This window comes from Anarhichas minor, unplaced genomic scaffold, assembly GCF_050575085.1.
Source record: "Anarhichas minor isolate MPS153535 unplaced genomic scaffold, ASM5057508v1 ptg000031l, whole genome shotgun sequence".
NCBI classification, from domain to species: domain Eukaryota; kingdom Metazoa; phylum Chordata; class Actinopteri; order Perciformes; family Anarhichadidae; genus Anarhichas; species Anarhichas minor.
In genome coordinates, this window is record NW_027466477.1 from 632,442 (window position 1) to 645,000 (window position 12,559).

Genomic DNA, 12,559 nt, shown 5'->3' on the forward strand with positions numbered 1-12,559 from the left:
GAGGAAGAAAGTCAGCAAACGATAAGCGGATATAGCTTGAGCCCTGTGCTGACCGTGTGCAAACTACGACAGGAAAAGTAACAAGTTGAGGCACAACCATGACAAAATAAACTTAAAGTGAGCCATCCTTTACTAAAAATCACAGGAACAAAACAAAAACATAAATAAAAACCAGGCCGCTGCATTTAAAGCGTTCCCTTGGCAGCTGCACAACGTGCACTTTACTCTCATTCTAATTTGAGCAGGCATCAGTCCTCAAACCTTTCATTTATCATGGGAGGGTTTTGCTTAGCGCGCTTGCTGTTCTTTTCGGCAACGCACCTCCTTCACACTCACACCTGGGAGCTGTAGTCATCAGTTTTTATGGATGAAAAAAGGTATTGCGCTGTCCTTCTGATACATTTCGGTGGTATCTTACCTTTGGGTGGTTTGAAACTTTAATGTGTAATCATAGCTAAATCCCATGAGGCTAACTAGCCAGCTAAAAATCCTAAAGTATTATTGCGCAGTTTTCATAATGGTGACAAACAGAAAGGACAGTGAGTGAAAGAAGGCAGCGAGACAAAGAGAGGGGAGAAAAACAGAGAAGTGTGTCATCTTTTCAAAAAGTCACAATATCATTTAATATAAAACACCTTTAAATTGAACATAATGAGGAATTCGTCATCGGGAGTTCCACCAATCCACTACCACTCGAACACCGCAGTCCACCTCGGCGGCAGCCGACTTCAATGGTACTTCCGAGTGCACACAGAAAAGGGGTTTGAAACATGCATTTACTACATTGTACAAAGTCGAAAGCGAAAAAAACAGGAGGTCTTTTTTTTGTTGCCGTTACTGGCAGAGTCTCTGCCGCCTCGTGAGGGATCCAGAGGCAAGAGGAAGGGGGGGGGGGGGGGGGGGGGGGGACAGTCTTGATAGTTGGGCATGTACAGAGGTGTCCATTTGTTTCCTGGCACTTATGGATAATGTGCCCTCCTCTCTTTTAGACCGTCAACTGAAGGGAAAGTGGAAACTTGGTGTAAGGCAGGAAAATGACTCAACATACTTTAGATATATTTAAGATAACAGTTGTTTCATTTGGACAAACAGCAATGTCAGTGCGGCTCCTGTGCTGTGCAGTGTTTTGTGGGTCTTGGCAGTAACAGATATAGCTGTCTCTCTCTACACACTCTCCCCCACCATGTTGCTGGTAACGATCAATGAGTGAGGAAGCACAATGTCCATTCAATATATATATATATTTTTTCCACCCGCATCTATGACAATCCCATAATGATGCTGCATTTTTGAATGTCAGACATGTCAGAAATAGTCTGAAGAGATTCTTCCCTTTTGTCCTCTCACACTGACGACACTTAGATAAACACACTTCATTCAAAGCTCCGTCCCTCCCTCTGCCTCTCCCTTCCCTCGCCTACACACTCACACACTCACATACACACACACACACACACACACGCTCACACGACAGATGCCACAGAGGTGACAGAGGTCACCTTACTATCGTCTGCCCAGGGCTGCAGGTTCTGCAGGGCGTAGAGGGAAGAGTTGTGCAGGCAGAGGGGGTCCGGCTGAAGAGGCTGGCTCAACGTCTTCTGGAAAGCTTCCTGCTGAAGCTGCAGCATCAGCCGGTTGGCCTGCTGCCGTTCGGCCTCTCTCTCTTCTGCAGTCTGTCTCCTGGGTGGAATGGGGGGGGGGGGGAGACAAAAGAGGAAGAGGAAGATATAAGACCTTGAAAATGTGTACTCTTATGGGGCATGTGCACAAGATTTATACCACAGCATTGTTTGCAATTTTTGTCTCATGTCCTCAGAAATAACATTTCTTTTTTAATATTTATATTCAAGCAGTGGCTCCCAAACTGGGGGTCAAGACCCCACAGGGGGTCCCAAGTTAAAGGGGAAATGCTCATTTTCAGGTTACTTGTTGAGTTTCTAATGGAACATGTTCATATGCTTTAAATAAGAATTTATCTCATAATGTCTACCTGCATTGTTTATAATGGCCATCAGGGGGCGACTCCTCTGATTGCATTAAGAAGTCAGAATGTATAGAAGTCTATGAGAAAATGACCCTACTTCTCACTTGATTTATTACCTCAGTAAACATTTTAAATATGAGTTTATGTTTTTTTTCTTTGCAACAAGATGGTCATTTAGTAAATTGTGGTCCCACTCAGAGTCAAACAGACCATAAAGCAGGGTATGCTTTTGGGCGGGGCTACCTTGTGTTTGAAAGGTCTCTACCACGGCGTTGTTAGGTCTGAGAATTGTCCTTGTTTTCGTCTTAACCCTTTCACAGCGTGTTTTCACTTCACGAAAGTCAATTGTAACATTTTGGTTGCCTAAAACTGTCTCATTCAGTGCTTGGTTGTACTTAGCTCCACCCTCTTGTGTCACTTCTGGTTGCAAAAAACAAGATGGCGATGCCCAACATGCCAAATTTGAGGCTTCCAAATGGCAGTCCACAAGCCAATGGGTGACGTCACGACGACTACGTCCATTTCTAATGTACAGTATATGGGAGCACCTCTGCAAAGGTAGCAGAAATACTCAGAAGTGGTAGTATATTCTAATTAGACTGCATGTGACATAAGTAGGGGAGACAAATTTACTTTTTTCACAGTTTGTGGGTTGGTAGGCACTCCAGATATCCAAATGTGTGTGCACAAGCACTGAAAAAGTGTGTTTCATGTTATGTCCCCTTTAAATTTTGCTGAAACCTGTTCATTTGCAAACTGTCTGCTTTTACTGTCTGCTCCTTCAACACCTGTGCCAGATACTTCAGCTTCAGGCTAAATAACAGCTGATCAGGATGAATGGCAGGTGCTGGTGAGAGGACGTGACTAACAGCGGGTGCGGGAGGTACAGTACACAATCTGCCTAAAGGTGAAAGGTAGCAGAACAGCATGTGTTACCGGTAACATACATCCTGTACATCGTGTGTCAGGGCTGCGTTTTCCTGACACAGTATGTTTAAAATGATACATGCTTTTGATGGAAACCTTACGTTGCTTTCCGGAGAAAAGAACCAACAACAAGTGAACTTTTAGTGATCGGCATACTATGAGACTTTACGAGGCTTTTTTGAAATGATGGTGATGTTGCTATAAAAACAAAACCACAATAAACAAATGATTGCCGTCAAAATAAACTGACAAATACAAATGGCAGGTAGAAATCACAGGAGGAAGGACACCTCTAAAACACTCTTTCATGCACACCGACCTCCATCCATTAGCCACACATTATTGCTAACAGCATTATCATAATCTGATTCCCTGGCTGTTGATTCGATCATCCTCTTGTTACTAGCGTAGTCGTCACGCAAAGACATCCCTCATGCTCATCCTATCAGGTGCACACTACAGGGAGATGCATAAATCTCAGCAAAGCTAAGAAATCAGAAAAACCAGTTAAGCCAATTCCCTTGTTACTTGTGACATGCTGTTTAGTCTTGGATTTAGTTTGGCAGGTTTCATTTCCTTTTTATTACATCTTTTCGTAAAAAAAATACATCTTAGTTTTTCATTGCTGCAGAAGGTGATTGGAATTCAATAAATCACTTTTTTGAAGGGGATCATCAAACTAGTTTCAGACAAAAGGAGCCAATAAACTAACTTATAAATGTTAACCAGCCCAAGTTTTTAAGTGTTTTCCACGTGTATTAAATTCAAAAGTCATTCGAAAAAGCTTTAGGGTCGTTTAAACATTAAAACCCTGAAAGGTAATTTAGCTGTTTGTAATACGCTTATGAAATATGTGTCCTGTCCCTTTAACTAAGGGCAGGGCTTCATAATTTGATTTCCTACTCATTTACTTCCAAATGGCTATAAACAACAGTTAGAATGAAGTGAAGGAGTGTGTGCGTGTGTGTGTGTGTGTGTGTGTGTGTGTGTGTGTGTGTGTGTGTGTGTGTGTGTGTGTGTGTTTTCTGTCTATGGACTTGGCAGTCAATTCCTCCTGTGAGTGTTTCAGTATTGCTTTGGACAGCAGCTTTCTAAAAGGCCTTTCAGGAGGCTCAGGAGTAATTGTGCTTGGTCAAGTGAACTGGCCTCGACTGGCAGCTACGCTAAGCAAAATAGGTGTTGTGTTGTACGACGCCTGGACTGCTTCAGCTGCGGGCCATTTTGCTCGCGTTTGAAGTAAAACACCGGTAAGCATTTTGGACCCAAGAGCAAAACACACAGATGCGTTCAGTGTCGATTTATGGCCCGGGAAACAAATTGGACGGAAGGAGTGGCTCTTCTGAGTGAACATCCTGCCCTCACAAAGACTAACGGCTTCGGAAAAATCCACCACGGCCTCTTTGTTTTGCTTAAGTACATCACAAGGGAGAAGATATGAGCAAAATTTGGCACGTGGAAGAGAGAATTACGATGCTTTCGCTTCATTATTCTCTGCTCTCACGCCAGATAACACTTTAAGTGAAGGAACGCCCCCCCCCTCCCCCCCACTCCCCCCATCTGTAATCTTACCGCCATTTTGTCCGTCTGTTCTGAAACCAGGTCTTGACTTGTGCGTCCGTCATCTTCAGGGCCTTGGCCAAGGTTGCGCGCTCGGCTGACGCCAGGTACTTCTGACGATGAAAACGCTTCTCCAGCTCGCAGATCTGCACCCGGCTGAAGGAGGTTCGAGGCTTTTTCCTCTTGGGCGGCGTCCGGTTCTGGTAAGGGTGGCCGATACGACGGGTCACGGAGAAGGGCGACAGGGCGGCTGAAAAAGAGGATTGATAAAGTTTAATTATTGTTCAGCAAACGGTGCGTCAAACATCACGCAATCATTCTTTAAAAAAGTCCATGTTAGCATTAGCTATGAGGTTATCGTAACTAATTGAGACGTTTGGACTTTAAGGCTCCAAGATTAATATCTGCTAGTTTAAGGAGTTATTTCCATTTCTAAACTGCAGCTTCTGAAATACAAACTTATTTCCCTTGAGGTTTTTTGTTTGTCTACGCTCATGTTATAAACACAATTTAGTTTTGCAGCCCTTGGTTAGATAAAATGATTGTCCATTTTGTTTTAACTCTGGAAAAGCCAGTATTGTTTGGGGAGTCTAAGAGAAGGCCCAGAAGCTGCCAATTGAAGAAGATAAATGTAATTACAACTAATATTCCCCTGCCAGATTTTGAAAACCAAACAGCAGGTTTGTGCGGAGAGGACGTTTAAGGAAAAGTCAGAGAGAGATAGACGTTTAGAAAGCTGGGATTAACAGCATCAGCTCCAAAAAACAATTCAAGAAAATATATATCGCTTTCAACTGGTAATAAAGTCATGGGAGAAAGATTTAAACTTCTGCTTTAGCAATATGTTTTACGTATTTCACAAAGACAAAAAAAACTTTCAATAGCTAAACTAAACACAAGGAATGCACTCAAAAATCAGGTGTGACAGATGTGTGAGGAGGGGAGGGTGGTTGGTGGGGGGGGGGGGTGACTCACCTGGGCAAGCCCCCTTTGGAAAAGGATAGTCTGCTAGAAGGCCACTGCTGTCTCGCAGGTGAGCGAGCTCGGGGTAATAGCATTTGGCTAATGTCTCCATAGTGCTCCAGACAGGGACCCTGCCGATGTCTCCCTTGGGGAGAGGACAGAGGGACCCAACAGGCCCCGGCCCCTCTGTAGCCTCTCCGGCTCGGCTCTCCTCTGCCTGCTCCCCTAAAGGAAAGGGAGACACAGTAAGGTCCCACATCTGGAGCACAGCGGCAGATGTGTCGGGCGCCAAACACATAGCAGCTAATCACATGAAGGCAGCCTGAACGCTGAACAGAGTCTACTTTAATGTAATTTACTGCCCGTCTCTTAAGTTAGCGTTTGGGAGGGTTTCGCTACAAAATTACATATCTGCCATTTAGAGAAATTAGAGACAACTAGCAGGGTTACAAAGATAAATCCAGCATGCTGGTCAGCCAATGAGAATCAGGCAAGCAGGGTCAGTACTGACAATGTGATGAAGGTAAAAAAAACACTATAATAATATCAGCCTTCTTAAAACAATGCAACTAGCAATCTATTGCTAGAACAACTTTGGAAAGTTGCATTTTTACAGTTTTATAAGAATATTCTGAACAATCAGACACAAAGATATTCATCACATCTTCCACACAAAACATTAAGCATTTGTCACTATAACTCCAATATAACATTACAGGATTGATCATGAAACATTACAAAACTTCTCACATATAGTCATTTCAGAAAAGACCTAATTTACAGCTATTGCAGTTGAATTATTATTTGAAATACATTATATATATATATATATATATATATATATATATATATATATATATATATATATATGTGTGTGTGTGTGTTTTGCCCAGACTGTTTTGTGTCTTCAAAAGAGCGTTATCATTTTGTTTCTTCAAAAAATATGAATATGAATGTGAGCCTACATTGTGTTTTTCTTCTCTCTGTGCCCGGCGGCTCACTTTCACATATCACTGTATCTGGGTATTAATAACAACTTATCTCCTGCATCATAAAATATCTATGAATCCTGTCTATTTTGTCAGCCATGGGTAAACAGAAGATCGATAACTGTAATGAGATCGGTTTTGGCCATAGATCCACTCCCCAATCCACAGTCTCAATTTGGAGGCAGAATAGAAATCAAGGAACAGGAAAAAACAAAAACGGATTAAAAAAAAAGAAGAGTTTTTGTCTCTCTATGTGTCTCTGTGTCATTCCTCCCCAGCAAGCTGTTTCGCCTCCTGTCTAACAGGATGTTTATTTGTTTTTGTTTTGTCAGAAAAGCTCACCAGAAGCCAAAATGAATATGAAAAACATCTGCATAGGTGTCCCCCGAGGGGCCACGAGCTGCCGCTCTCAGAGCTCCAGCGACCTGAAAAATTCATTTGCCACACAGGCGACGACAATCTGAAAGTAAAATGGAACATCGTCCCCTGATGGTGCTGAACACGAGTGGCAAATTGAGGCGTGCGCAAGCAAATGATTTGTAAAAATAAAGATGAATAGCTGCAATGTGCTGTTACAGGAGGTCACATTAACTTAACATTACCTGAGTGTATATTAGCAATGCAGATTTACTGCCTGAAATGAGAACTCAGTACCTTTTATTGTGTTTTGCTCTGGATTTATAGTGCCTGCGTCTTCTTTTTCTTCCTCTCATTATTATCTTTAATCTCCTATGGTAATATTCCTATAATATCATTATCGGGTTCCGCATCATGTGCTGCTCTGGTGCTCAATAATAGTAAAACTGGTAATGCTATCCCTCTGATATTCCTTTCGGGACTTAGACAGCCATCTGTGGTATTTAATCATGAGTTTATAGTGACAAAATTCCCATGATGTCTCTGATATTTAGGTGCTCACAGCAGACTGCAGCACCTCTGTGGCCCTTTATTCTGACTTTATGGTGACTTTATTGCACTTCATGGTATGTTTTTGAAACCTCTTATGATGTCTTGTTCCTGTGTGACTTTTCGACGATGTTCCTTACATATATATATAGATATACATTTGTAATTAGTCCTCTTTGGTTGGCGTCTTGTTGCCCCATGTGCAGCCTTTACGGGTCACATGCTGAGAGCGAACAGGCCTGTTGTTGCTCCCAGCGGCAGCTCTGGCTAAATGATACTGCATTAGATGGCTATTTCAGGCCATCTGTGGGCTAACTAATGGACCAGGCACATACGAGCACGTTCAGAGGCAACCCAAGTGGAGCTCAGCGTGCAGAAGGAGCCCTCGGACCTGCCACAACTGCAAAAAGAGCTTGGCCTCACAGCGTGCAGAATGCTGAGAAATATACGATACGGTTATGCTATTCATGCTGCTGGTCATGTCTGATGTTTTGACTCAGGCATCAGATATGCATATCAGGTTTATCCATGCTATTAGTATTATTATTATTAGGAGTGCAAACTGTAAGAAATGATGTAATGTCTGGATTTTAAAACCAACATCAAATTAAGACTCAACTGCATCATTCCTAATGAAATAAACCCATAATGTTCCCGTAGTCTTGTATTTATGGCACTCAAATGTGTTCATTGTGTCTTTAAATTAAGCCAATTGTGTCTAAAATGTTGTTATTTTTTAGAGTGAGTTAGAAATGACCTTTCACTGCAGCATGAAAGGTATACCCAAATGAAAAGGTATAGGTCAAAATCTATTTAGGAAATATCATAATCCTGAGATTAATGTCACAATCACACATAAAAAGTCTACTTGTAAAATGTAAATATATCTAATTGTAGCACATGGATCAAGCCTGTAATTTCATATAATATATGTTGCTGGAGAAATTCTAAATCCCACGAGATAAAACGTGATTGTGATGAAAAATACAAATTGGTACGTCAACATTTTTTTTTCTCGCATGTTATAGGATTTTAATCATTTTCGCCATGAGAATAATAATTATCCAGTAACATTATCTTGAATAGCCTGAAATAAACAGTTAAACTGTTAATGCAGCGTTTGATCCAGATAGTAGACGTATATTACAACTGAACCACATCGGAACATTTATTATTATTATTAAAAAGAGAGAAAATATTTTATCCCAAAAGAAAAGACAGAAAAACAAAACGATCTGACTTGTTCTCCCTCTCCCTCAAATGAAAAAGAAAAATGACTCAGAATGCTAAATCTGCCTGTGTAATACGATTTAGCATAAGCATATAAAAAAATGCTATGGAGGATATGTTTCCCTATAATAAAACCACCTATACTTAATAACACTTCCCGGTGACAGCGCCTCCCTTCCCCACTGCGGATATTACCTCTGTAGCAATCTAATAAATATATCCGTGAAGGATTCTAAAGGGGATATTGAAATATAACATGAACATATATTGCTATTTATTACACTATGCGGGACAAAATGCAGGGACACTGTCTTCTGTCACACCGAGAACCAGGGCAGCGTGCAAACACGAGGAAATACAATCTGATTTCTTTTCCTGCTCTACCATTAACACACACGTGAGATTTATTGAAGAGAAAAAGTGTTTAATTATGTTTTATATCGGTGCTAGTGGCTCTAGTGTGGCTCTGTTTATTGTCAATATGTCCAAATGGTCTACTTTGTATTTTATTATTATTATTATTATTGTTATTATTACAGTGCTCGTTTCTTTTTTTATTTAATGTATTAGTGTTTGGCCATCGTATAGGGTTGATGATCATTCGTATGAATTGAAACTGTCCACATTATGTGAAAACACGTTTTAAAAATGTGTTTGAATGACTCACAAGTTGATTTTTATTAGATAATTATTATATAATACATATATCTGCAACAGCTGAGCCACTGCTTAATTTAGTTTTACGTTTTCTTGTTTTACATATTTTTTGTTGGGTTTGTGTTTTTTCTGTAATCAAAATCATTTCCGAGCATCGAGCAGGTTTAAAACAGGCTTATATAAAATATATGTTAAATCAAGAAGAATTAAGTTACCTTTTATAAGCAGAATGACACACAGAAATAACGCTGATGTCGCCAAAATACCACCTTTACCACTACTGCTGCTGCTGCTGCTGCTATTACTATTAGGCTATAATAATAAGGATAATCATAATCACACATTTGCGGTGAAATTTGGAATGGGATAATAAAAAGAATAATGTAAATATAATTAATTTGCCCATGTGATCAAATACACAGAGGAGCTGGTGATCAACATAAACCCACTAGTGAATAAACAAGTATTAGTTTCATTCAGAGATGGATTAAATGATTCATATAACGCCCTGAAGCTTAAATCCTTTGTGTCAGTCTGATACAACTTCTCGTGATTTATAACGTGAATTTAGGCCACAAGGACGCGCGCCAGAGTGAAGAACGAGAGAAGCCTATTGTGCAATTTAACAGGTTTCGTTTACATCCCTTCAAAAAAAAAAAAACACTCCCATGGCTACAGAGCTGGAAGCCTTTGGCTAAATGTTTAGCTGTTTAAAGCAGCACGAGGCCGTTTGTTCTCCTCCGGTTTCAACTCGAAAGGCAAAGAGAAAAAACAACAACAACTGAGAGAGAGAGAGAGAGAGAGAGAGAGAGAGAGAGAGAGAGAGAGATTTAAAATGGTGCTCTGCCCATCAGGATAGATGATGGTCCATTTGATTTACGGCCTTTTATAGGAAACAGAGCTGGCTAAATCTGGATAGTGAGTGGGCTGCGTGTGTGTGTGTGTGTGTGTGTGTGTGTGTGTGTGCGTGTGTGTGTGTGTGTGTGTGTGTGTGTCGCTACTGTAGCATGCTGCTGATCCTTGGCTGATCAATACAGTGGAAAGATATAAGCTGCGAAATAATTACAGCGACACAAAGCTGGGAGAAATTAAACGAGAGGCCCTCGGTGACTATGAGCAGAATTGATAAGCCTATTTACACTGTATCTTTTTGCAGTTGACATATCGTCCCCCAGTATTTAATAATTAATCAGCTAGAAAGAACGGAATAGTGAATATTTAATGCGTGGAGTGGTGGGGGGAGATGGGGGAATCTATGATGCTCTTCATTTTCATCTTCATAAGGATGAGGTCATGAGAAACAGACCAGTGGCACCATCCCCTCCCAAAACTAAACGAATAAAGAGAATAAAACACAAGACATGATGCTTCACTCAAGAACTCAGAGGAATAGTTATTTTACGCTGAAGGGAGGATGGCTCATCTAACGTCTGCCGAAGGGAAACAGCCTTTTGGCTAACACTGCCACATTAATATTGCTGTTGATCAATGGCCATTGTCTCTGTCAAAATAAATAAGTTCATTAAAAAATGGAAGCTATATATAAAGGTCTCAAGACCATGTGATATAAACGCCTGGCAATAATAAGAGTGAATGAAAATTCGGTAAGTGTCTGTGTGTATTTGAAGCTGAAATAAAATGTCATCATGTTAGCAAATATCTACAGTTAAATGTAACGCAGATCCTTCGCACTGCAACAGTAGAAAGAGATTGACTTGTGGAAAAAAAACACTTTTATTTTAGAGAAGCAATTATTTGTTTTGCTTGTTTTCTTCTTTATTATCTTTTTCAAAAAAAAGAGGGGCGTAAATGCTAAAGGTTATTAATTTAAAAATAAAGTCAACAAAAAATAAAGTCTGCAAAGTAGCTGTATTATTATTTCAGATGAGTATTAATAAAACCAGGGCAAAGGATAGAAGAAACCAGAACCAAATGAGTGTGAAGAGTTTACTATAATGTGAATTATGCAGATTTGATTTTGAGAACTACACATAATTGAGCCATTGCTTTTAGATAATATATATCTTTAAATTAGAATAAAATTGCCACATTACTCTTAGTGGCAAATATTGTGAATGTATATTAATAATAAAAATAACAACAATAATAATAACCCACTGTTACATACATTTTAACCTGCCACGTGTAATTACTATTATGACTCATCTTCCTGTTTTCTCAATTGGCTCGCAGACGAAAAAAAAAAAAATCATTCATCCTCATGAAAAGATAGGGAACGTCGTTATCCGTCATCCGCTGTAAATGGAGAGTGATGGTCCAATACTGATTCATCAGCACGTCCATGTCAATTTCTCCACTCGTTTATCAGACTGCCCTTCTAGAGTAATACAAGTGACTCTGCGTGTGCGCATATACGATTCGTTATAGATTACAACCTAAAGATGAAACCAGCTATTAGGCCCAGTTCATCCTGCACACATTAATATAAAAAAATCCCATCTCACACATGTAAGGCCACGAGGATACTATACTATAATGCTACTCTTCTGTTGGGCTCATTTATAAAGGTGTGGAATACGGGTGAAGGTAAATTATATCTGTTTTAAAGGGAAACACATATCAGACTGCAGGGTGTTGCAGGGTCACGAGCACACTCTTTACCTGTTAGTCTGTCCTTGGCAAACCTCCTACTGCTCTCCATCCACGGGAAGGTGAAGTTTGCCGCGTTCCCCATCCCCATGCCGGGCATCGAGGCGATGCCGGGTCCGATGCACGCCGGATGCGCGGAAGGGGGCGGATGCGGCGCAGCGGCGGCGGGCGGCGGCGGAGGCGGCATGGGTCTGTGCGCCGGCACCCGGATCACCCCTCCGGCGCCGCCCGAGTTCACGTTGACGTTCATGTTCATGTTCATACTGACGTTCATGTTCATGTTGACGTTGTAGGAGCCGGCCAGACCCGCCGCCATGGAGCAGGCCGGGTTGTAGACGCTGTTGTACCCGTTGCTGTAGACGTTGGGGGCCAGCGCGTAATCCGGGTCGCCGGTCCGGTTGGGCAGCATGCAGCCGCTGGACTGGTCCGAGCTGTTGAGGATCTGGTCGATCCCGAAGCTAATGGGCTCATGCTGCTGCTGGTGCGTCTGGTTCACCTCCTCGATCCCGGTGTGCTCCATAGTTTTTATTTTGCCGGTGGTGTGTTTGTCAGATTTATCAGCTCGGATGTATTTCTGTCATATGGCAATTCAATGAAATGTTTGTATGTGCGCTGCAGTATCGGACTGTGCTTTTTGGATTTCAAGCATTGACACAGGCCGGATCTACTCCCAGGAAACCAACAACGTGTCCAGCGCTTTCCAAAATCTTGCCATTATTTTAGTCCAGCATCGGGA

General features: G+C 41.3%; 1 protein-coding gene across 1 annotated transcript; it reads right to left on the reverse strand.

Annotated features, from left to right (window-relative positions):
• Window positions 1–1,463: 1,463 nt before the first annotated feature.
• On the reverse strand, window positions 1,464–12,343 carry tlx2 (T cell leukemia homeobox 2). The gene is made up of 4 exons (XM_076105275.1): window positions 11,836–12,343; window positions 5,444–5,656; window positions 4,481–4,718; window positions 1,464–1,680 (listed from the first exon to the last, which is right to left on the reverse strand). Exons 1-4 carry the CDS (start codon window positions 12,341–12,343, stop codon window positions 1,464–1,466), a joined length of 1,176 nt encoding a protein of 391 aa, XP_075961390.1.
• Between the last annotated feature and the right edge of the window lie 216 nt (window positions 12,344–12,559).

Bases quoted from the DNA above. Each gene is read 5' to 3' on its own strand.
- tlx2 (XM_076105275.1), bottom strand. From the start codon at position 12,343: ATGGAGCACACCGGGATCGAGGAGGTGAACCAGACGCACCAGCAGCAG. The intron at 4,719-5,443 runs GTGAGTCACCCC...CCTCTTTTTCAG, and splicing joins TCCAAAGGGGGCTTGCCCAG to CCGCCCTGTCGCCCTTCTCC. The intron at 1,681-4,480 runs GTAAGATTACAG...CATTCCACCCAG, and splicing joins AACAGACGGACAAAATGGCG to GAGACAGACTGCAGAAGAGA.